Below are 26,617 nucleotides of genomic sequence, written 5' to 3'. Positions count from 1 at the left end.
CCCGATTTCTTGGCTTCTTTTTCCTCCCAATTTGAAAATTTCCAAAGAATTTAACTCCACTCCGGCTGGGTCAAATTTACTGAAATTTTCACATTATGTTTTTTAAATGCTATGTAACAAAACAACTATCAATTGGTTTAGTTCGGCAATAAAGCTCTTACATTTTTAATAAGAGGCATTTTAATTTTGCTGATCATGATTTAAATCAATTATTAGAGTGTCAGTCTTAAACCCCTACAATTTTAAAATGAGGATGGATAATGCCAAATAAAATAGTTGTTTTTTCTACATGAATACTCTCCTTTCAAGTGAAATATTACATTTCAGAAAACTGTCTAGTTTATGACTTAATTTTTATCATTAATACCAAAATTGAGGTTTTTTACCCTAAATATACACCCACTTCATCCTTTGAGTACACTACTGCTACCATACTAAACTTTAGATTCTCTACTTTTTGAAAATATATGGTATGAGGGGTTTCCTTGTCATCTTTGATGAGAAATATAGCTTTGAAAAAAACTGTGAGCATTCAGAAAGTAGCATACATTAATATTATGGTGTCAGAAGTTTCAACATGTTTTTACAATGGTGTTCTGTGTATTGAAAAAATTTCTACAGTTGAAGAAGTGCTACAAATTCAACACTTCAAATCAAAGCCATCAGCAACTGAGATGGTCAAAACATACCATCTGTCTAACATGTAATTGTCTTTGTCATGGTCATTCATAAAAACAAATATCCTTTCGTTGCCCAAAACAGATGGAACTTGTTCCCTTTCCTTAAAAATATTATGTATTACTGTCAAAAATATATGGTGAAAAATTTACAAAAGGGTTGATATTCCAATAATCCTGTATGTGCATCCAGAAGATCATGTGGCACTGCATCAATGCTATGGTGTCGGATTGTTGAAATATTGTGTACACAAGAAATTTGCTGTAGTCCAAGAAGTGATCTCAGTGTGTATGAGGCTAGGAGAAATGTGGATAGGCTTACACATTGTGTATAGATGCTAATACTTTTGTGTCCCATTCATTCTGATATGTATAATTAAATATTTCTCAGTGGCGGCTGGCAGAAAAGGCAAAAAACAAATTAGCATGTATTGTTTCGTGTCATCTGAAAACATGCGCATCACGACTATTTTAAAATTAAAGTTTGTTAAAAAATTTGAAATATGAATGCTCTGTCAATTTTGAAAAATACTGCTGACAAAATGTGAACTTTGACTTACACAGGGTTATCTGCATTTTAATATGAACATTGGATTGTTAATGGAATGAGCAGAATAACATGTGAATTCATGTTTTTGATAAGGTGTTTTGTTCAAGAAATGTTCTAAAATATTCCTCAGCATTGTTGCTTTCAGTGGCAGCTACTTGGTTTTATGACAACTAAATTAGAAAAAAGAGAAAAGTAAAAACAAGTTGGCTTTCACCAATTTTAATTCCTAATGTTTAAAACTTTCACCGTGAGTCTGCAAATATTAAGCATCATCAAATGAAAATGTATGCTGAACTTGTGCATGTACATCTCACTTTCCAGAAATATCTGGATATCTGCAAATGATGTATCATTAAACTTCAAGATATATATCACTTTGCCAATTATCTGCTCCTCTGATTTTCTGTTCACCATTTCTAACTGACATCTTTGCTTGTCTTTGTGTGCATCATATGTATCAGTGAGACATAACGAAAAAAGTATTCATATTTAGTAATTAACTTTTCTTCAGAAATTTACAACCAGATATGTTTATTGCTACCCTTCCAAAAGTGTGCAACTTGCAGTCCCTGCAAATCATTCTTTTTATAGTCACATACCCTGAAATGATTTGTTATATCATCGATTAAATGTCCACTACAGTTCCTGCAACTTGTTAGACTGGATATGTCTATAGTGTATGAGCATGCATGTATATATTAGGGGGGGGCCATGGAAAAAAAACAGCAAAGATGAGGGGGGCCATAGATTTTTTCTATAATTTACTAGGGGGGCCATGGAAAAAAATCACCCAGAAAATAGAAAATCCTCCACCCCCCCTGGAAGTAAATTCTGAATCGTCCCTTATATGATCGTACAGCTCAGTCCGCCATGAGCAGTCCTGGCAACCTGCGCAGAAAAAGTGCGCAGTTCAAATTAACCGCCAAATCGCGGAGCTGCGTCGCGACTGGAAAGGGAAGCTACACCACACTCCAAACAGTGGCGGCACTCTCACTTCCGTTTCACTTCTGCTCCGATAGAGGGAGTACGCGCGTTTGGGAGTCCTGTCATCTGGTTGTAAATATGTCATGTGGTTGTTGGCTATGACACACCCATATTTGGTTATGTTTCGATGTCAAAGATCTGAGTTGAAAGTCCAAGCATGGGTAATTCCTTGCATTCTTGATACCTTGTGCTAGCTCTGGTTGTCAAAGCACGTTTTCATTTGTGCCATTTCGAAGCAAGTGAGTACAAGTATAGTAGTCTGTTCGATTCTTGATCGTAGGCTTGTAACACAAGGATACGATTTCTCATATATCTCTGGTGTTAGCATGCAGGCGGTTTTAAAATTCAAGGGTCTTTAAAATTCAGAGGTCAGACGAAACCAGGTCTACATGACAGTTCGCCTCTGACTGTGTCTACATACAACAGTCATCATGATCGACCTCGACAGATTCAGCACTTTAGTGTTTGATCGTTATGGTCCAAAGCCGTACAAAGCTACTGTGCTTGCTTTTGTATTCATGGCACTGCTTCAGTAACAACGGTCGAAAATGCTCAAAGCATTATAAACCTGGTTGCATGGACACTCCGGCGCATCTCTCTTAGTGTGCTATGGCTGTGACTTCTAAGTTTTCCCAGTGGTTTATCATCATTCTATGCTATCGCCAACTAATTTAAGTTGTCTAATCAAATATTTTTGCAGAATCTGCATTTGGAGTATGCTAGTCACCATGTGTCACCTGGTTGCACGGACACTCTGGTGCATCTCTCTTACTGTGCTAAGGCTGTGGATGCTAAGTTTTCTCATTGGTTTTCATCTTTCTATGCTATCGCCAACTGATTTAAGTTGTCTAATCAAATTTTTTTGCAGAATCTGCATTTGGAGTATGCTAGTCACCATGTGTCACCTGGTTGCACGGACACTCTGGTGCATCTCTCTTACTGTGCTAAGGCTGTGACTTCTAAGTTTTCTCATTGGTTTTCATCTTTCTATGCTATCGCCAACTGGTTTAAGTTGTCTAATCTAAATATTTTGCAGGAACTGCATTTTTAGTATGCTGAGTCACCATGTGTCACCTGGTTGCACGGACACTCTGGTGCATCTCTCTTACTCTGCTAAGGCTGTGACTTCTAAGTTTTCTCATTGGTTTTCATCTTTCTATGCTATCACTAATTGATTTAAGTTGTCTAATTAAATTATTTGCAGAAACTGCATTTTTAGTATGCTGAGTCACCATGTGTCACCTGGTTGCACGGACACTCTGGTGCATCTCTCTTACTGTGCTAAGGCTGTGACTTCTAAGTTTTCCCATTGGTTTTCATCTTTCTATGCTATCGCCAACTGGTTTAAGTTGTCTAATCTAAATATTTTGCAGGAACTGCATTTTTAGTATGCTGAGTCACCATGTGTCACCTGGTTGCACGGACACTCTGGTGCATCTCTCTTACTGTGCTAAGGCTGTGACTTCTAAGTTTACTCATTTGTTTTCATCTTTCTATGCTATTGCCAACTGATTTAAGTTGTCTAATCTAACTATTTTGCAGGAACTGCATTTTTTAGTATGCTGAGTCACCATGTGTCACCTGGTTGCACGGACACTCTGGTACATCTCTCTTACTCTGCTAAGGCTGTGACTTCTAAGTTTTCTCATTGGTTTTCATCTTTCTATGCTATCGCCAACTGATTTAAGTTGTCTAATCTAAATATTTTGCAGGAACTGCATTTTTAGTATGTTGAGTCACCATGTGTCACCTGGTTGCACAGACACTCTGGTGCATCTCTCTTACTCTGCTAAGGCTGTGACTTCTAAGTTTTCTCATTGGTTTTCATCTTTCTATGCTATCACTAATTGATTTAAGTTGTCTAATTAAATTATTTGCAGGAACTGCATTTGGAGTATGCTAGTCACCATGTGTCACCTGGTTGCACGGACACTCTGGTGCATCTCTCTTAGTGTGCTATGGCTGTGACTTCTAAGTTTTCCCATTGGTTTTCATCTTTCTATGCTATTGCCAACTGATAAAGGTTGTCTAATCAAATTTTTTTGCAGAATCTGCATTTTGAGTATGCTAGTCACCATGTGTCACCTGGTTGCACGGACACTCTGGTGCATCTCTCTTACTGTGCTAAGGCTGTGACTTCTAAGTTTTCTCATTGGTTTTCATTTTTCTATGCTATCGCCAACTGATTTAAGTTGTCTAATCTAAATATTTTGCAGGAACTGCATTTTTAGTATGCTGAGTCACCATGTGTCACCTGGTTGCACGGAACTCTGGTGCATCTCTCTTACTGTGCTAAGGCTGTGACTTCTAAGTTTACTCATTGGTTTTCATCTTTCTATGCTATCGCCAACTGGTTTAAGTTGTCTAATCTAAATATTTTGCAGGAACTGCATTTTTAGTATGCTGAGTCACCATGTGTCACCTGGTTGCACGGACACTCTGGTGCATCTCTCTTACTCTGCTAAGGCTGTGACTTCTAAGTTTTCTCATTGGTTTTCATTTTTCTATGCTATCGCCAACTGATTTAAGTTGTCTAAATATTTTGCAGGAACTGCATTTTTAGTATGCTGAGTCACCATGTGTCACCTGGTTGCACGGACACTCTGGTGCATCTCTCTTACTGTGCTAAGGCTGTGACTTCTAAGTTTTCTCATTGGTTTTCATTTTTCTATGCTATCGCCAACTGATTTAAGTTGTCTAATCTAAATATTTTGCAGGAACTGCATTTTTAGTATGCTGAGTCACCATGTGTCACCTGGTTGCACGGACACTCTGGTGCATCTCTCTTACTGTGCTAAGGCTGTGACTTCTAAGTTTTCTCATTGGTTTCATCTTTCTATGCTATCGCCAACTGATTTAAGTTGTCTAATCTAAATATTTTGCAGGAACTGCATTTTTAGTATGCTGAGTCACCATGTGTCACCTGGTTGCACGGACACTCTGGTGCATCTCTCTTACTGTGCTAAGGCTGTGACTTCTAAGTTTTCCCATTGGTTTTCATCTTTCTATGCTATCGCCAACTGATTTAAGTTGTCTAATCTAAATATTTTGCAGAATCTGCATTTTGAGTATGCTGAGTCACCATGTGTCACCTGGTTGCACGGACACTGTGGTGCATCTCTCTTACTCTGCTAAGGCTGTGACTTCTAAGTTTACTCATTGGTTTTCATCTTTCTATGCTATCGCCAACTGATTTAAGTTGTCTAATCTAAATATTTTGCAGGAACTGCATTTTTAGTATGCTGAGTCACCATGTGTCACCTGGTTGCACGGACACTCTGGTGCATCTCTCTTACTGTGCTAAGGCTGTGAATGCTAATTTTTCTCATTGGTTTTGCTTTTTTTATACTATTACAAAGTGATTCAAAATCAAAATTTTATGCAGTCGTCTGCTTTAGGAGTATGCTGAGTCACAATGTGTCACCTGGTTGCACGGAGTCATGTGGTACATCTCTCTTTCCCTTATAAGGCTTTGTCATCTAAGTTTCTCCTATGTTTTGCTCTTTTCATGCTATTGAAAAGTGATTCAAGTTTTCAAATCAAAATTTTATGCAGGAATCTGCTGTTAGATCATGCTGAGTCAGAATGTGTCACCTGGTTGCACAGAGACTTTGCAGTGGTATAAAACTTGCTAATTAAGGGGCGCTGCACCAAAATCACTTTTTTGTAGACATTCATTTAATTTAATGAAATTGTTAACCCAAGATTAAAATATTATTATTTGGGTTCATCTTCAAGGCTGTCAAGCAGTCGTAGGTTGCTTGATAAAGAAGTGTTAATTTTTGCAAATGTTTGCAAATCACCCAATTTCCTGGCTTCACTATTCTTCCAATTTCAAGATTTCCAAACAATTTAACTCCATACTGACTTGGTCAAACTTTCTTAAATTTTCACATTATTTTCTTTAAATGTTTTGATTGGCAATAAAGTTCTTACATTTTGAATAAGAGGCATTTTAATTTGTATGAGGATCATGTACTGTAAAATATGTTCAGATGTAACCTGCCAAAAGAAGGAAATGACGACCATGTTAAAAGTGATATTTTATTCAAATCATATGTGTCACTGCCCATTTGGGGCAACTGTTGTCAGCTCCACTTATACATAACCATTGCAAGACTAATATCATTTTTATATGCAAAGTAAAACATAAACTGTGTCTTTTGAAGGTTTATGGCATGTCTGTTGAAAACAGAGAGTATTAAAAAAAGAATACTTTTTAATATGAAACGTCTGTTAACAGTGTTTATTCATTCTGATGTAATAATGGATTTCTGTTTGTTTTGACAGTATCTTTGAATGATATGACACTGCCTTAACAACAGATGGAAGAGGAATGTGAAAGAAACGTCAATGTAAGTAGGGTATTATGTTCATGTGTTGCTACTCACATTGGTGTACCATTTTGTTGTTACAACTTGAGCTGTATCCTGTGAATGGTTTTGGGATAATTGTGTAAGTTATTATATTACAACTCTCAAAAATTTAGAGGGCCTGTAATGCTTACTTTTGATATTATTTTCATTATTTATATTTGTCCACTGTAAGTTGTTATTTTACTACAAAAAGATTGCTAAAAAATCAATATTTAGCTTGTCAGCATAGCATTTGAAATATACAAAAATGTATTAATAGTATATCTATATTTCTATTTTTCTCACTCAGGTTTGTTGTAGACTACATCACAATTGTATTGTTGGAGGAGGCTGAAGTTTACCTTATGTCAAGGAAAAGAATGGTTATGCTTGAAGAAGCAAATAAACTCTAGTATTGCCACAGAAATCTAAAGATACTGTTCTGCAGGGATAACCTTATTGACATTTGTTCATATTGTTATGAAATATTTTAAAACTTAAATTTTAAGGCAATTATTGTCATATTTAACCAAAAATATCATTCAAAAGTTCTGGTCAGACACATTAATATTGATTATACATGTCCCTTAGGATGGCAGCAGTAAGATTTTGTAAAATCGTGCCAAGATATGCAACTTTGTATTTTTGAGATTATTTTTGTCATTGTAGATCTTTTTTTTTCTTCAAAACTCCTTGTCAGACTTTTTGATATTCAGTACACAGGTCTTTAGGATGACTTAAGTCAGATATTTTTATACAGTGAGAAAATGCAAAATTTTGTATTTTTGGAGCAATTTTTGTCAATTTCGGTCAAAAAGTGCTTTTGTCTCATTGGTGTTTATCTGATAGCTTTGCATTTTCTTATAAAAATCCCTGGAGACTACCTAAGCCAAATCATTTTTCAAACTGGGGGAACCAATGATTTTTTGTTTTTGGAGCCAATATATTAGTCCGCAAGCTTGAATGACCTATTCAAACCCGGAATACCTTGTAAATCAATTTTGAAGACACTGAAAATAATGTAGTTTTATTTGATGCCAATTTGTAGTAAAATATGATCTAGAAAAAAGTTGTGAGCTTATGTTTTATGTAGTGGATCAACTTTAGCAAATATTTCATGGAGGAAACCCCATACACTGATGAGGGATTTCAATCCACAAGAAGGCATATGGCAAGATGCACCATACCAATAAAACAGACTCCAGTTTATTTGTATCAGTTCCAATCATTATGTTACATAAACAAAAAAACCTGTCATGGTATCACTTAATTAAGTAAATCTTCACAAAGATGAAGGCAGCCGAGTGAAATCATGTGTAGATTGAATAAGATGAGTGATGAATGATAATATCAGGTAACTTCACCACACAAACTTACTTACACAAACAAACTTGTGTATAACTTGACTCTGAGTAAATCTTAACTTTTCAAGCAAGGACCATCAAATTTTATTGTTGATCTACAAATTGAAAAGTGGCTGTTAAAACGGAATTCTGCCCATGAAAATTGAAAGTTCAAACTCTTTGCAAACAAAATAGTATTTTGAGTGAATAAGTGGAAATAGGAATACCTCTTTTTGTTTGTCAGATAGGAGCAATACTGTGCCCTTGGTGGTATATTTTTAAATGACTTGCAGAAATTGATATTTATTACTGTTGTTATTATTGCTAACTGTTGTTTTGCCTGATTGAGGCACACACCTAGCTATCCTATGGATTCTCTTGAACATTATCACAGTACAGCTACATGAGATACCAGGCTGCTGCTAGTTGAAACGCCTATTTGTAGGGGTTTTAATGACTGCTAAGCTAGTACGAATTAGTAATGTAGATATTGTGAGTTCAAGCCTCATAAAATGCATCAGCAAGACTGCATCAAAGTTGACCACTTTTACTGTACATGTTGTTCACAAATTAAAGGCCATCAAGAATATTTTTATGGGTCTTTTAGAGTAATTTAACATAAGGGCCTGGGGGGGGGGTCAGAGGAATGTGAGGGTAGTCACTCAAAAAATTGAAAGCTACAAGGAGGTTGTTCAAAATTGGAAAGAAAGAAGGGGGTTGCTCAATTTTTGGTACAAAATGAATTGAAATACCTCTCAGATTGCACCATTTCATCAATTTCTCAAAATTCTTAATGCGACCCCCTGTCACTTCCTCTCCCCCTGGGGTGTTCTAACAGTTTTACTTAGTAAAAACAAATAGAAAACACCTAATATTGCACCAGACTGCATCATTGAACTCATTAATTTCTCAAAATTTCCGACGTGGCAGAGGGGACACGCCTCTCACACTTTTCCCCTGTTGGGTGTTCTAACAGTTTTACACAAATTGATAACATCTCTCATATTGCACCAGACTGTATTATTGCACACATTAATCTCTCAAATTTTCAACACGAGAGGGTACAACTTCTCTGACACTGCCCTACCCCCCAGCCTCCTGACTGTTCTCCTGTACTTTCAAATTCTGCCCTGTCAGATATCTTAGTGGAAACCTTGTCAAGATACCCATCCAAAATAAACAATACTGTATGGTAACCAATACTATATGGTTGGATAGTGGTTACAGCATGAGCTTTTGTATCTACATTTTATTGTGACTTTGAATTTTCTTTTGCCGGTCACATCTTTTTCAACTGTCATGAGGTAACCGATGATATTCCAGCAGGATATGAAAGGTCTGTACTATTGCTGTAGTTTTGTAAATGTTACAAATACATGTCTTGGTATTTAACTGGTCTAAGTGGGGGGGGGGGGGGAGGGGAGGGATCAGTCAAAATTTCTGTGTTAGAGACTGGGTTACTCAAATGCATTTGGGTTGGCATGGGGTTTACTCGAAATTTCAGAATACTATGAAATTCCCCAGACTTCCCCCCCCCCCAAGGTCGTAAATAATTACAACTCCCTAAGTAAGATTTTTAATAATAATAATAATAATTTATTGTTTAAAGACCACTACACACCTTGTCTCAGTGGTCTGTACATTACAGAAAATTACTGGAAGAACTAAAATTAACGCAGAAAATACAAAATAAGTCACAGAGGAAAGAGTGAATTAAAAACAATCGATAAAATCAAGCAAGCTAAAATCTAGACTAAAGGATCCTACCTAAAAACAGCAAAGAAAGTAGTTTAAAAAATTTCACTAAAATGATAAAAAAATAAATAAACTATAAAACATGCAGGTAAAAATTATATCCAAGTCAACAGTAGCATTGACGAGTAGCATTTTACCACAGGAAAACGTTAATTTTATTCACTCTTCATCCTTTGTTAACCTTAGAAAGTTTGATTATGTAAAATTGTGTTGTTACTTGTTGTAATCTTGAATTGTTGAAATGAATAAAATCTTGGAAAGTAAAACATGATCCTGTGTCACTGTTGTTCCTGTCTTGTTTCACCATCAGAGAAAAAAAAAAAGATTCTAATAAATTCACACCCAATTGCTCTACCAAAACAGAAAAATTATTGAAATTTTTCAGGCAAAACACACGCCGTCTCACCAGTAATACTTGTAAGTTCAATGCAACTCTGCATAACATGTTCGGACGAGAGAGGTGACCATAAAGGGCGAACGTCCTACTGGTACTCGTGTGACAGGCTTGCAACCACATGACATACTCCGAGTGCGCGCGTACTGGTCTACAGTCTGCTCCCGAAGTGAAACGGAAGTGAGAGCGCCGCCACTGTTTGGAGTGTGGGAAGCTACATGACAGCTCTTCGCCGCGGTCCGAAACCATGTCTCAGTGTCTTATATCCGCGAAGCATAATTCTTCCCGCACAGCGCTATCAGCTGGTCGCTATTGACAACGGCGAACATTGTATCGATTTATATTCAATAGATTACCGATCGAAATCTACTTTGGTGCCGCTCGTGTATTCACGTCACGCCATGAATATTTCAATAATAACCCGTATATTTTTACTTATATATTATAACGTCAACGTTTCTCTTGGTTTCTTGTACTTTAATTAAATTGACGACACAACTTTCAGTTTTGGTGATACTTTTACGTTTCAGTGTATTTTGGCGAGCTTTGGCCCAGTTTGGCGCCATTGTGAGCTGGGAACAACCGGCCAGTATGCATCACAACAATGTATCGATTTCCAACAAAAGAATATCGATCGATAACGTTCACTGCACGATTAGAGTGGAGACCCCGCGTTCGTTTCCCGGGGGGGGGGGTACTCTCAATATTTTCATACTGGGGTGAGCGGCACAAGTTTAAAACATCTACCCATGTGTATTGTCAAAAATAGCCCATTGTTAGGGACATTTTGTCAAAATCAGTTAGGGAAAAATTCAGCGATCAAAATAGAAAATACGCTGACCAGTTGTCAAATAGAATACTAGCAAACAAAAGTATTGATGGGCCGTGAGCGGCAATGTCATTAAATTTGTTCAAGTTCAAATATTTCCAATAATTTCAGATATTATTTGATTTCTACCAATAAAGTGATATTACCTTGCACTGTCATACAAACAATAATTTGTTACAAAACAGCCAGAAATATTTACATAGTCTAATAAGTTAATCTTAAATTTCCCGCAATTTTCCAATACTTCACATATTACAATGAAAATAGAGAATACCTTGTCTCTGTGAAGTATATTCCGTCCCATGAGATTTTTTGGATAGGAACTCGTTGTTCTGTAAAATTCTTATAGGTTTATGCCCTCGTTTCACTGTCTGTTTGAAAATTCACATGGGGCGGCCCCATTTGGGTGTGGCACCACTTTATCATTTATCTTTTGAAAACTTATGTGCTTACATTTAGAGGTTCATGTAACTTATACTCAGAAAGTGTTGTCCTTATATTTTAAAAGTAGGCAGGTAATTTAAGAAAGTAGACAGGTGGACAGCGAGGGAGCGAAGCGACCGAGGGGGGGGGAGCGCGAGAGGGGGTGTCTCCCCTGTCGCAAGGCGAAAAATGAAATTTTTGAGTGGAAATGGTGTTCTCTGGTGGCATCTGAGGTGACATTTGACTAATTCATTGAACATTTAGCTGAGACTTAAACGGTACTTTTGTTGTGTCTTAGACGTGGCTCACATACAACAAAACAAAAGAATTTGTCATGAATTTGTCATGCTTTTCATATGAACTGCAGATTTCATAATGGTACACTTTCACTTAGCAAACATCAGGATATCTCTGACATATATCTCTGATTTATTAGAATATGGCGCCCGAAGGGCGCACCAAAAAGTATGAAACATCCTTATATCTCTGATATACATGTCTTATATATTTGAGTCATCAGCTGGAAGGGCATGCTGAAAAATGTCTGATACATTAATTAAGTAATGGCTCAAAGAGCCCACTGAAAATATTGAACCCGGGTGTTGATTATACAGATATGATATATCTCTGATATATGTATGTCTGATATATTTAAGTTGGGTGTGCTGAAAATTATGTCTAATAATTAAAGAAATGCGCCCGAAGGGCGTGCCGAAAATTGCAACAAATTACTGAATGATGAAATTTGTGGCCGACGTGATGCATTTTACGCAATTATGAGGCCGTGTAAAACTCGAAAAACACGCTGACCCCTATTTGGCATTTCAAAAGCATGGTGACCCCTCTCACCAAATCAAAAACAGGGTGACACCCATGAATCCGCCGCCCCCTCCCCCGCCCCCTAGGCCGAAGAAACTGACCAGTCCCTTAATTATCATTCATGCAATGTCTTTACTGCCACTGTGCTATATAAGCCCACATTTCCACCTGTCATCAAAAAAACAGAAATGGATTTTCTCTGTGTAGCCTGAATCATTTTTGAGAATATGCAAAATCACAATAATTGCACAGTATATCCTCTGAGCTCGCTCGGCACAGCATATTTCATCTTTCCGGCTATGTGTGCCAGGAAGCCATGCCAAGGAAGCCATGCAGACGACAACATATGAATGAAATGAAATCCCGATATCTTTCACAGCTTCGTACTTTTTTGTAACATTTGAATAAAAGATCGAGGTTTATTTCCGGGGGTAACTTAAACTATGGGGATTTTCTGAAAAAAAACCTCGAATCCTAACCTCAAATGTCTGAATGCCACTAGCAAAACCTCCCGCGACACGAAAGCCGCCATGACAGATGACTTTCAAGGAGCAGACGCACAGGAACTGACGACATTGGTTGCTAAGTAAGTCTTTCAGTGGGTCAACCTGGGTCACGTCACTGCAGAGAAGGTTCTCGATCGAGAGTCGCGTCACCACATCACCGCATACGCGCATCGCCTATCACGGTCGGCGTGGCCTGCCCGAGAGATGAGTCTTGAGGATTTTATACCGTAGGGACGTTCGCTGTGTTTGCGACCCATGTTTAGGGATCTTTCCAATGAAAAGTCGACCCATATCAAGGGATTTTTCCGCGAAAAAGGGACCCATTCGGGCGGCACATACACGTTCTCCTTTCTATGGGAGTATCCCCCGGGGTTCGTTCGCCTCAGCTCTTTTTTTCAGTTTACTGGAATTTTTACCGTTCATACTCGCTAAAATTGTGTGTAAATTATTAAAACTTTACAGGTATTTGGTCTGTACAACTTAAGAGACGCTTCCTGATTACAATGCGTCATTTTGAGACCATTGTTCTGTGTATGTAAACGCCGTCAGATCGCCATTTTATTGCGGGCAAGAGTATATTTCAGTGATCGGAATAAATAAAATGCAAATAAAACAAATTTCGTGAAGAAATTTAATATAACAAGTTTCGTGAAGAATTTCAAAAAGCTAAAACCACAGGAATTTTGTATATCAACCAAAGGATCGCCACTTTTCACCATCATTGGTTCAGAATTGAAAATTTTTAACCTGCGAGAAACGTGCAACCTGTTCGGTACATTAGACGCCATTGTTTTCTATGGGAAATCCAGCTTATTCGCCACATCGTAAAATGAAAAGTTACATGTGAAAAACCCGTTTAGTTAAGTTTTCCATTTCGCTGTTATTTCTTACAATATTTGAGATTACACATTTCATAAAGGTTAACTAAAAGTCTATGATGTTACTTTTTTCGAGTTTCTCTCTTATTTTTCTGAAATGACGAGTTAACGATCGTTTGGCACATGACAATTATCGCTTGGGCGAGTCGCAAAACCCGCACTGAGGCGAGACGAGACGAGACCAATAGACCTCCTATCTTACTGATAGAAAAGTTACGGTTTTTTGCACAAATGAAACATCTGTATCAATGCCACGGGAAAAAAATAAACCTTCATTTTATTCAATAAATAAAGTTCTCGTTCATTATCATTTTCAGAAATTCTAAATATTCTAAAGAGTTGAGGTCAAAGAAATATTTGTGAGTGTACAGTGCGCATCGTAAATTGTTTGTTACCCTTTTTTGTTCAAACTGATGGTATAAATGCGCGCAAGGTTGTGTAAAGCAGACACTTTGACCTTTCAGCGCTCATAATTTTTAGAGCTCAGGTTCACCATAAAAGTTCTACGCTAAATTTCTTCATTATTTACGCCCAGAGCAAGGGTACACCGAGAGAAATGGTAACTTACAGTGTTCTCCCTAGGCCCTTCAAGCATCACGTCTCCATGACGCTTGCCTTGATCGCAGTGACGTTTGCTACAATGCCGTGACGCTTCAGATTTTTCCCGACACCCTTGATTGACAGCCGCGCTTGACAGATCAGTGTATATTCATTGGTATGGGACATTGGCCAAAAATAGCCTTATCATCATAGTTTTTAGTCCTGAATAGACTTTTTCGTGTTGATTGACGAGTTTACATTAATCAACTGGCATGTAAATAGGTGTTGAAAACACCGGCCGAGCGGCACATCGGTGGCCGCGACTTTGATCATGTTGATCGTGATCGAGCGCCATGTCAATGGCCGTTTTACAAGTTACCGTGCACGCATGGGGGTTACAGTGACGCCGTGAAAATGTTTTCAGTTGTTCCAATCGTTGATTGTGCTATCTCTTGCTTTGTGCATCGATCTTTGACACTCTCAACAAACTGCAAGCTTTCTGTAGTGTTGTATATATGATGTATTTACAACGCCTGGCCTGAGGGGCCACTTTGGTCTCGTCTCGTCTCGTCTTGTCTTGGTCCGGGTTTTGCGACTCGCCTATCGCTTGGGTATTTTTTGAATTTCTCCTTGAAATGAAAGACAACAAAACATTTCGGAATTTTATTTTTAGCGACCCATCATTGCTTAATCTTGTAAGAAACTTTTTGAGCCCATCACACACAAACACACATTCACATATGTATATATTTATGTATGTGTGTATCTGTGTGTATGTGTGTGTGTGCATGTCTATGTGTGTGATGGGCTCAAAAACATACCTTGCAAGATTAAAGGGGCTATGTTTTTACGTAATGATGGGACGCTGGAAAAAATAACGAAATGTTTTTCCCCAAGCCATTACTTCTCGCTTGTTCCCTAAATTGCGAGAAGAAAACACAGACACTGGATAGCTATTCGCTTCACTCACCTAATACAACAACAACTATTGTTCTTTGACAACAAAGCCCAACCATTAGGATTCTTTTCAAGTAGCGTGGCCAAATAGCCTAGAAGGTACGAGAAACTCTTTTGAAATCAGTGAATACATCTATTATTTTCAAAGCTGGTTCACCCACAGGCTATATAACAAATTGTATAACTTGCATGCACAAGGCAGTCAAAAGTTCATGCGATCAATGATAATTGAGAATAAGTACACAATGCAATGCATAGCTTAGCATCTAGACATCTCTGCAGATACACCTTTAGTCTGCGAAAAAATAAAAGCGACTATAAAGAAAACTTAACATCGCCGCGAATCAATTGTTTGGCCGTCATTTTTGGAACAATAGCGTGGTTGTGACAAAAATCTGTAAACTCAAGAAACCCAAGCGCTTAATGTTTTCGTGTACCGTAGTCTAGTTAGGTATGTTGAGGCCTGCCAACCACTGTGTCCCCATTTAATGATGTAACTATCCGTAAAAACATGTTTACAATTTCTTAACAAAGATTTGACCGATTGTTGCTGTCAGATTAGAGCCACAATTCAGCTTAAACATCGCCAGTTTAACTCACTCCGAAAGAATTAACAAATGAACAAGATGTATACGTCTACCGTGGAAGCTTATCGAGTGATGGATTATTGCTGACTCATCGTATAGCGGTTATGATATCCATATTTTCTAGGACCATGTATCGTTTTTATTGGTACGAATGAATCATTGACAAATACTTCATGTGATAAATATATTATGCCATAGAATGTTTTTCTATTTGACGTAATTTTGGACGTGTATTTCGCGGAGCCCAAGACCTTCACGACTCAGGCTCAGAGCTCTACGTCTCATCGAAACACACCGGGATTATATTTAAAAATTGATAAGAAAAAAATTGATGACAAAATAAAACGATTGCGGAACCTAACGGAATGTTGACGATACAGGCGTCTAAAATTGACTGATTCCAGAGAAAATATATTTGTTAGAAAATGACTCCTTCTGAATAATGGCTTCAATGCAGCTCTGCTGAATACATTATCAAGTATTGATATTATCAAGTACTGAATACATTATCAAGTTCACGAAACGAAAGTCTACCGATGTGTAAGAGATTAAATCCCCAAGTCTAACTTATCAAATGTATTGTTTAAAATTTATAATTAAATGCTTTCCCAGAAAAGTCACTTCCATTTCCTAATAAGAAAAAGAAACATACAGCAATTCCTATCACTTGCCCGCTTATTAGTAAGCTTGTCTTGTATATCAACATCATAGTGCTGAAAATATTCCGTTAAGAGAAAACATTAACTTGATTTCGGTTGTAGGCATATGTACACGTTTGTAATTGAACTTGTTATTTGGAAATAATGACTTCATCATCTATAAACGCGCTTTCTTGTTTTGACACGAAGAGCTACACACAATGGATATTTTGTTCCAATGACATTTGATGAATCCCGAAGAGTTATATTCAACGAAATGAACCTTGAGTCAAAATCCAAATGAATGGTTGCATATTCGGATTGTTCAAAAGGGAAACTCAATGGTAGCTGCTTTGATAAACGATTGTAAATGCAATAGGTAGTTTCTGAGGGGGTAACCATCATGGACTAGATAATAAAATCAAACAAGCAGACAAAGATCGTTTTGACGACCTAAAAACAAACAAGTACTAAAGCGTGGGACAGTTAGTAGATCAGCAAACTTGTTACGTTTCAATCCCTCACTTCATAAAACATTCTATTTCTGGGACGGCATTAATTTTTCAGACCTTCGCAGCCAATCCAGCTTCCCTCAGAGTTTCGCTACTTGATTTGCTAAATGATCAACTAATTTAATTACAATGTACCACAGGCAGACTAGGGATAAAGAGGGTAAGAATACTTAAGTAAGTCTGCCTACTCTAACCTGTTTCATGATTAAGACAAATCAACCATCAAAGCTCACGGTATCATGATAGCCTCGTGGAAGTAACGTTACCAGGAAAGTGTTAAGGTGCAACCGACAATTTATACCCATAATAACATTATTAGGCAAGCCTTGTTGCAATGGCGAGCGAATGCCCCGAGTTGTTCCTTGAGGGACGAAAAGTCAAGTCAAAGTTGAAACACAGCGGAGTGGATATATTACTTTTTGCTACCAACACTATACGCAATTGTTATCATGATCCCACTATATAGAAAGCAAAAGAGTATTTCTGGCTATGTATAGAAACAAAAGATTGCTGCCAAAACAATAATTACCACAGCGTCAATATTAAAAAAGGCAGCATAAACGAAATAATTGACAAGTTTCTCAACTCACCGTACATGACAAATGTCATGAAAACTAGCACTGCAGTAATCATTGCGTCAGCTTCATTCAAAGATGGCCGTATATTGCCCCAGTGTTCAGACAACAAGAAGGTAAGGGAACAATCAAAATTAACGGAAGGGGCGTGCAAGAAGACAAAATATGGGTTTGGGCATACTATATAGAAATAAATATATATATATATATATATATATATATATATATATATATATATATATATATATATATATATATATACATATATATATATATAGTGTGTGTGTGTGTGTGTGTGTCTGTTTGTGTCTGTTTGTGTGATTGTGTGCAAGTGTGTGTGAGAGAGAGAGAGAGGAGAGAGAGAGAGAGAGAGAGAGAGAGAGAGAGAGAGAGAGAGAGAGAGAGAGAGAGATGGGCTCGAAAATGTTTCCTTACAAGAAGGGGGCTATAGTTTTTTCGGTAGTGTTTTGACGCAGTAAAAAATAACGATATGTTTTCCCCCTGCCTTTGATTCTCGCTTGTGCCCTAAAATACGACACCACATCATAGACCCTGAATGCATATTGGCTTCGCTCACCTACAACGACAACAACTATTGTTTTATGACAACAAAGCCCAAATAGTAGCACTATTTTAAAGTTGCGGTAGCTTAAGAGCCTACAAGGTACGTAAAACTATTTTGAATCTAGTAAATACATTTAGTATTTTCAAAGCCGCTCCACCCACAAGCTATATAACAAATTGTATAACTTCTACTGACATGGCAGTCAGCGGTTCATGCGATCAATGGTACTTGTGAAGAAGCACTGGATGTAAGAAATAGCTTCGTATCTAGATATCTCTGCATGGACACCAATAGTCTGCGAAAAAGTAAAAGCAACTATAACGTAAACAAGAAATCTCACTACAAACTGAACTTCGCTGCGATTCAATTGTTTGGCCGCCATTTTTAAAACTATAGCGTTGTTGTGACAACAATCTGTAAACCCAGTAAACCCGAGCGCTTAATGTTTTCGTGCAGATACTGTATTCTAGTCACGTATTGCGAAGCGTACAACCTTTTTGTACACATTTATTGATGGTCACTATTCGTAGAAACCTGTTTACAATTCCTATACATAAATTTGACCGATTGTTCCTGTCAGATTGGAGCCACGGTTCAGCTTAAACATCGCCCGCTTAACTCCCTCCGAAAGACTGTATAAGTCAACAAGATGTATACGTCTAGCGTGGAAGCTTACCGAGTATTGGATAATAGCTCACTCTTCGTACAACGGTTATGATATTTCACCTTTTTTTCGTACGTGCAATGTTCCTTTTATCATGACTAGATCAGTGACAAATACTTCACGTGATAAATATATTTTATCCCCTTTATTGAGTTCAGATGAAGTCGAGCTGCCGAAATGGCGGTCTTGCCTGGAGGGCTGTCTTGGGCAAAAAGGACCAGCCTACAGGATGAACTCTTGGCCCTCAACCTGGTTGCGCTGTATGAACATTTGCAGAAAAATATTCAATACTTTTGTAGCTTCTTATCCTATGGATTTTTTGTCTTTTTGACGTCATTTCAGGCTTGTGTGTTTGATGGGGCCAAACACATTAACCTCGTCTTCGGCAAAACGTTTTACTGCTCCGCAAAAAACGCTGGGACCGTATGTTATAATGACATAATGACAATATGAAAAGATTACGGTACTGAACTGTGTACGAATGTGTACGAGAGGAAATCCAAAAGTCTAACTTACCAAATGTGTTCAAAATTTATAATTAAATGATTTTCCTGAAAGTTATCTTCTATTGCCTTATCACTAAAAGAATCATAAAGTAATTCCTCTCACTTGTCAACTTAATGGAAAGTTTGTCATGTCTACACATCGTTGAGCTTAAAATATTTCGTTAAGAGTAAATCTTTAACTTGGAGACGACAGTAGACTTATGTAAACTTTTATCATTGGACTTGTCATTTGGAAATAATTGCTTCATCATCTAAAAACGTGCTATATTATTTTACACCGAAAGTCATACAAGATAGATAGCTTGTTGGAACGCCAATCGATAAAACGTCAACATTTTTGTGTAAGTAAATGCAGCTTGAGTTACAGTCTAAACGAATAGTAAGTGGCATATTCTGATTGTTGGAAAGGGAAACTATAAAGCAGCTCTTATTATCGAAAATCCTTATTTTGAAATTGTCGCTCCAGTCAAGTTAAAGTTGTTTGTTGTTGGAGGGGTCTCCAAAAACCTAATTGCCAATTTACTTGCCAACATATGATACCAGTTATATGGTTTGCTATCGATAAATGAAAGACAACAAAACATTTCGTTGTTTTATTTCAAGCGTCCCATCATCACTTAAAAATCCATAGCCCCCTGAATCTTGTAAGGTTTTTTTTGCCCATCACACACACACACACCCACACCCACACCCATACACACACACACACACACAAACACACACATACAGACACACACACACCTAACACACACAAACACACACACACACACACACACACACACACACACACACACACACATATATATATATATATATATATATATATATATATATATATATATACATATATGTTTGTGTGTGGGGGGTTGTATTGGTGTGTGTGTGTGTTTATTTGTCTCTGTGTATGTGTGTGTATTGTGCTCTAAAACAACTCTTGTAAGATAATGGGGTTTTTACATAATTATTGGACGCTGGAAACAAAATAACGAAATACTTTTCCCCCAAGCAATATGATACTCGCTTCTTCCCTAACATGGGAGATGAAAACACAGACACTGGATACCTATTGGCTTCGCTCACCTAATACAACAGCGACACTAGACACCTATTGGCTTCGCTCACCTAATGCAACAACAACTATTGTTTTTGGACAACAAAACCCCAACCAGTAAGACTCTTTTTAAGTAGCGTTGCTTAAATAGCCTAGAAGGTACGCGAAACTCTTTTGAAATTAGTGAATACATTATTTTCACAGCTGGTCCACCCACAGGCTATTTAACAAATTGTATAGTTTGCATGCACAAGGCAGTCAAAAGTTCATGCGTTCAATTGTAATCGTGAATAAGTACACAATGCAATGCATAGCTTCGCATCTACACATCTCTGCAGAGACACCTTTAGTCTGCGAAAAATGGAAGAGACTATAAAGAAAACTGAACATCGCCGCGATTCGATTGTTTGGCCGCCATTTTGGGAACAATAGCGTTATTGTGACAAAGATCTCTAAACCAAAGAAACCCAAGAGCTTAATGTTTTCGTGTACGGTAGTCTAGTCAGCTATGCCGAAGCTTACCAAACTCTGTGTCCCCATTTTATGATGGTAACTATTCGTAAAAACCTGTTTACAATTTCTTTAACAAAGATTTGACCGATGGTTGCTGTCAGATTAGCGCCACAATTCAGCTAAAACATCGCCAGTTTAACTCACTCCGAAAGAATTAACAAATGAACAAGATGTATACGTCTAGCGTGGAAGCTTACAGAGTGATGGATAATTGCTAACTCATCGTATAACGGTTATGATATCCATATATTCTAGGACCATGTATTTTTGTTATTGTCATGAATGGGTCACTGACAAATAGCTCATGTGATAAATATATTATGCCATAGAATGTTTTTCTTTTTGACGTAATTTTGGACGTGTATTTCGCGGAGCCCAACACTTCATGACTCCGGCTAAAATCTTTACGGCTCTTCGAAACACTCTGGGATTATATATAATAATTAAAAAAGAAACAATTTGATGACAAAACAAAAAGATTACGGTACTTAACGGAATGTTGACAATACAGGCTTATAAAATTGACTGATTCGTGAGTTCGAAAAGTTTTACTTTTCCGCGAAAAATACTGAGACCGTATGTCACAATTGACAAGAAAAAATGACAATATGAAAAGATTACAGTACTTAACTATATGTTAACGATAGAAGCTATTACAACAATCCACAAGTGATTGATTCAAGTGAAAACTGATTTTGTTACAAAATGAATCCTTTCGAATAATGGCTTGATTACAGCTCTGCAGAATACATTATCAAGTTAACGAAACGAAAGTCTACTCACGTGCACGAGAGGAAATCCCCGAGTCGAACTTATCAAATGTATTATTGAAACTTTATATAATTAAATGCTTTTTCATAAAGGTCGCTTCCATTACCTTATCACAAAAATAATCATACAGCAATTCCTAAAACTTAACCGCATATTAGAAAGCTTGTTTTGTATATCCACGTCATAGTGCTGAAATTATTCCGTTAGGAGTAAACATTAACTTGAATTCGGTTGTAGACATATGTACACGTTTATAAATTAACTTGTTTTTTTGAAATAATTACTTCATCATCTGAAAACGCCCTTTCCTGTTTTTAGTCCCCGCGGACAAAGTCCGGCGGGGACTTATAGATTGAGCCCCGTCTGTCCGGGCGTCCGTCCGTCCGTCCGTCCGTCCGTCCACAGCCGTTTCTCGGACACTGCTGAACGAATTTTGTTCAAACTTGGCACAAAGGCAAAGCACTATGTCCGCCAGATGCACATCGATTTATTTTGCGATACGATTCAATATGGCCGCAAGGTGGCCATATTTGCGATTTTTCATGTCTTTGAACCATAACTCAAACATCCTACAACCAATTCTGTTAAATTTGGCACAAAGGCATAGTACTATGACCTTCAGACGCACATCGATTTATTTTGCGATACGATCCAATATGGCCGCAAGGTGGCCATATTTTTGCGATTTTTCGTGTCTTTGAACCATTTACTCAAACATCCTTGAACCGATTCTGTTCAAACTTGGCACAAAGGCATAGCACTATGGCCTACATATGCATGTCGCATTATATTGCGATACGATCACGAAACGTAAGTCTACCGATGTGTACGAAAAGAAATCCCCAAGTCTAACTTATCAAACATTTGTTCAAAATTTATAATTAAGTGCTTTTCCATAAAGGTCACTTCCATTACCTTATCACAAAACGAATCATAAAGCAATTCCTATTACTTGCCTGCTTATTAGAAAGCTTGTCTTGTTTATACACATCATAGTGCTGAAAATATTCTGTTAAGAGTAAACATTAACTTGATTTCAGTTGTACGCATATTTTCACGTTTATAATTGAACGTGTTATTTGGAAATAATGACTTCATCATCTGACGACGCGCTTTCCTGATTTTACACCAAGAGTCACACACAATAGTCATCTTGTTCGAATGGCAATTGATGAAACCCGAAGAGTAAAATGTTGTATTCAAGTAAATGAACCTTGGGTCAAAATCCAAATAAAAGGTTGTATATTCGGATTGTTCAAAAGGAAAAGTCAATGGTAGCTGTTGTTATAAAAAATCGTAAATGAAATTTCAAGTTTTTGAGGGATGTAACAATCGTAGACTAGATATTACAACCAAACAAGCAGAAAAAGATCGTTTTGACGACCTTAAAACAATCAAGCACTAAATCAGGGGACAGGTAGTAGATCAGCAAACGTGTTACGTTTCAATCCCTCACTTCATAAAGTATTCCATTTCTGGGACGGCGTGAATTTGCAGACCTTCGCAGCCAATGCAGCTCCCCTCAGATTTTCTCTACCTGATTTGCTAAATGATCAACTAATTTAATTAAAATGTACCCCAGGCAGACTAGGGATAAAGAGGGTAAGAATAATTAAGTAAGTCTGCCTACTCTAACCTGTTTCATGATTAAGACAAATCAACCATCAAAGCTCAAGGTATCATGATAGCCTCGTGGAAGAAACTGTACCATGGTGTTAAAGTGCAACCGACAATTTATACCCATAATAACATTATTAGGCAAGCCTGGTTGCAATGGTGAGCGAAACTGAGGTGCTCCAAGTTGTCCCCTGAGGGACGAAAACTAAAGTCAATGTTGAAATACAGCGGAGTGTATATATTAATATTTGGTACAAAGACTATACCCAATTGTCATGATGATCATTATGATTCCAACATGTAGAAAGCAAAAGATTATTTCTGGCTATCTACAGAAACAAAAGAGCGCTGCCAAACACAATATATACTACCGCGTCAACATTAAAAAAGGCAGCATCAATGAAATACTTGACAAGTAACTCAACTCACCATGCATGACAATGGCCATGAAAACTAGCACTACGGTAGCTGTGGAAACGCAGCTTTCTGTTGGCAGGGTAACGTGCGTCGCTATGCGGCTCATCAAAAGGTCAACCACGCCACCGATAACTGCGGGCCAACTTGAGGCAAAAATGGGTCGTCCATTACGATGACACCACTTGTGTCTGAACTTTGAACGGCAAAATAAACCCAAGTGAATGTAATTCAATAAAATACCTATACCTGCCTGAACTCATCGCTCATTCCCTAACTCGTTTTGTGAACAAAATCTCTTGTTCGTTTACGTAATTTGGCTGATTTTTCAAGGAGTACTCAAGATTTTTACTCCTACCGCCGGCCGTCACAGTATTCACATTCGAGCGCATAACGTCCTTATCAGCATATCAATAGAAGTCAAGGTACGCTGCTGGCGTGAAAAGGAGTAAGGGAATGAGCAATAATCAGAGTTCAGGCAGGTATAGGTCATTTTATTTAATTACACTCACTTTGGTTTATTTTGGCGTTCAAAGTTCCGACGCAAGTGGTGTCGTCGTAAATGACCCATTTTCGCCGCCAGTTGGCCTGCAACTATCCGTGGCGGGGTTGAACTTTTGATGACCTGCATAGCGACGCATGCTACCCCGCCAACAGAGAGCTGCGTTTCCACAGTTAGCACCACGGTAATCATTGCGCAAGCTTCATTCAGTGTTAAGACAATAACAATATATATATATATATATATATATATATATATATATATATATATATATATATATATATATATATATATATATATATATATATATATATATATGTGTGTGTGTGTGTGTGTGTGTGTGTGTGTGTGTGTGTGTGTGTGTGTGTGTGTGTGTGTATGGACCACGCTAGCAGAAACACCCGTAATGCAAATTTTTAACATTTTAAGTAAAATGTATCTAAAATTTACTTGTCAGATTATACTGATAATGCAGAGTAAAACTTACTGCCCTATGGAAACGATGCGGAAACAACGAATTTTAGAATATTTTTGACAAAAATTTCTAACAGAAATAAAATAAGTTATTGTCACAGGTTGTGTGTTGACATAGTGTTTGTGTGTTTGTGTGTGTGTTTGTGTGATTGTGTGCAAGTGACAGAGAGAGAGAGCGAGAGCGAGAGAGAGAGAGAGAGAGAGAGAGAGAGAGAGAGAGAGAGAGAGAGAGATGGGCTCGAAAATATTTCCTTACAAGCAGAAGAGGGCTATAGTTTTTTCAGTAGTGTTTTGACGCAGTAAAAAATAACGATATGTTTTCCCCCAGCCTTTGATTCTCGCTTGTGCCCTAAAATACGACACCACATCATAGACCCTGAATGCATATTGGCTCCGCTCACCTACAACGACAACAACTATTGTCTTTTGACAACAAAGCCCAAATAGTAGCACTATTTTAAAGTTGCGGTAGCTTAAGAGCCTACAAGGTACGTAAAACTATTTTGAATCTAGTAAATACATTTAGTATTTTCAAAGCCACTCCACCCACAAGCTATATTACAAATTCTATAACTTCTACTGACATGGCAGTCAATTGTTCATGCGATCAATGGTACTTGTGAAGAAGCACTGGATGTAAGAAATAGCTTCGTATCTAGATATCTCTGCATTGACACCAATAGTCTGTGGAAAAGTAAAAGCGACTATAACGTAAACAAGAAATCTCACTACAAACTGAACATCGCTGCGATTCAATTGTTTGACCGCCATTTTTAAAACTATAGCGTTGTTGTGACAACAATCTGTAAACCCAGTAAACCCGAGCGCTTAATGTTTTCGTGCAGATAGTGTATTCTAGTCACGTATGGCGAAGCGTACAACCTTTGTGTACACACTTATTGATGGTCACTATTCGTAGAAACCTGTTTACAATTCCTATACATAAATTTGACCGATTGTTCCTGTCAGATTGGAGCCACAGTTCAGCTTAAACATCGCCAGCTGAACTCCCTCCGAAAGACTGTATAAGTCAACAAGATGTATACGTCTAGCGTGGAAGCTTACCGAGTATTGGATAATTGCTCACTCTTCTGATTCAAGTGAAAACTTATTTTGTCAGAAAATGACTCCTACTGTATAATGGTTTGATCGTAGCTCTGCTGAATACATTTCACGAAACAAAAGTCTACTGATGTATACGAGAGGAAATCTCAAAGTCTAACTTACCAAATGACGTGTTCAAAATTTATAATTAAATGATTTTCCTGAAAGTTATCTTCTATTGCCTTATCACAAAAAGAATCATAAAGTAATTCCTCTCACTTGTCAGCTTAATGGAAAGTTTGTTATGTCTACATATCGTTGAGCGGAAAATATTTCGTTAAGAGTAAATCTTTAACTTGAAGACGACAGTAGACTTATGTAAACTTTTATCATTGGACTTGTCATTTGGAATAATTGCTTCATCATCTAAAAACGTGCTATATTGTTTTACACCTACACACAAGATAGATAGCTTGTTGGAACGCCAATCGATAAAACGTCAACAGTTTTGTGTAAGTAAATGCAGCTTTAGTTAAAGTCTAAACGAATAGTAAGTGGCATATTCTGATTGTTGGAAAGGGAAACTATATGGCAGCTCTTATTATCGAAAATCCTTATTTTGAAATTGTCGCTCCAGTCAAGTCAAAGTTATTTGTTGTTGGAGGGGTCTCCAAACACCTACTTCCCAATTTACTTGCCGGCATATGATACCAGTTATATGGTTTGCTATCGATAAATGAAAGACAACAAAACATTTCGTTGTTTTATTACAAGCGTCCAATCATAACTTAAAAATCCATAGCCCCCTGAATCTTGTAAGAGTTATTTGAGCCCATCACACACACACGCACACACTCACACCCACACACACAGACACACAGACACACAGACACACAGACACACAGACACACAGACACACACACACACACACACACACACATATATATATATATATATATATATATATATATATATATATATATATATATATATATATATATATGTGGGGGGGTTGTATTGGTGTGTGTGTGTGTTTGTGTGTGTGTGTTTATTTGTCTCTGTGTATGTGTGTGTATTGTGCTCTAAAACAACTCTTGTAAGATAAAGGGGTTTTTACATAATGATTGGACGCTGGTAACAAAATAACGAAATACTTTTCCCCCAAGCAATATGA

The 26,617-nt window shown here is 37.5% G+C and overlaps 2 protein-coding genes and 1 long non-coding RNA gene across 3 annotated transcripts in view; 2 read left to right on the top strand and 1 right to left on the bottom strand.

Annotated features, from left to right (window-relative positions):
* The window catches only part of LOC139126277 (uncharacterized), a 73,698-nt gene extending 56,293 nt beyond the window's left edge, over positions 1 to 17,405 (bottom strand). Inside the window, exon 1 of the mRNA XM_070692321.1 lies at positions 17,338 to 17,405. Coding sequence (XP_070548422.1) covers positions 17,338 to 17,380 — 43 coding nt within the window. The 5' untranslated portion in view covers positions 17,381 to 17,405. The remainder of the gene's footprint in view (positions 1 to 17,337) is intronic.
* Positions 2,354 to 7,207, top strand: LOC139126283 (uncharacterized). Its single transcript, XR_011550515.1, has 3 exons — positions 2,354 to 2,450; positions 6,502 to 6,566; positions 6,877 to 7,207. It is a non-coding gene; the product is annotated as an uncharacterized lncRNA (long non-coding RNA).
* A 7,368-nt stretch (positions 17,406 to 24,773) lies between the features above and the next one.
* Positions 24,774 to 26,617, top strand: part of LOC139126347 (uncharacterized) — a 66,146-nt gene continuing 64,302 nt past the window's right edge. The window contains exon 1 of the mRNA XM_070692416.1: positions 24,774 to 24,887. The gene's annotated coding sequence lies outside the window, so the exon portion shown is untranslated. The remainder of the gene's footprint in view (positions 24,888 to 26,617) is intronic.

This window comes from Ptychodera flava, assembly GCF_041260155.1.
Source record: "Ptychodera flava strain L36383 chromosome 3 unlocalized genomic scaffold, AS_Pfla_20210202 Scaffold_27__1_contigs__length_13241970_pilon, whole genome shotgun sequence".
In the NCBI taxonomy this organism is placed as follows: Eukaryota; Metazoa; Hemichordata; class Enteropneusta; family Ptychoderidae; genus Ptychodera; species Ptychodera flava.
Note: the sequence above shows the minus strand (reverse complement) of the source record. Positions and strands in the feature narration are given on the sequence as shown.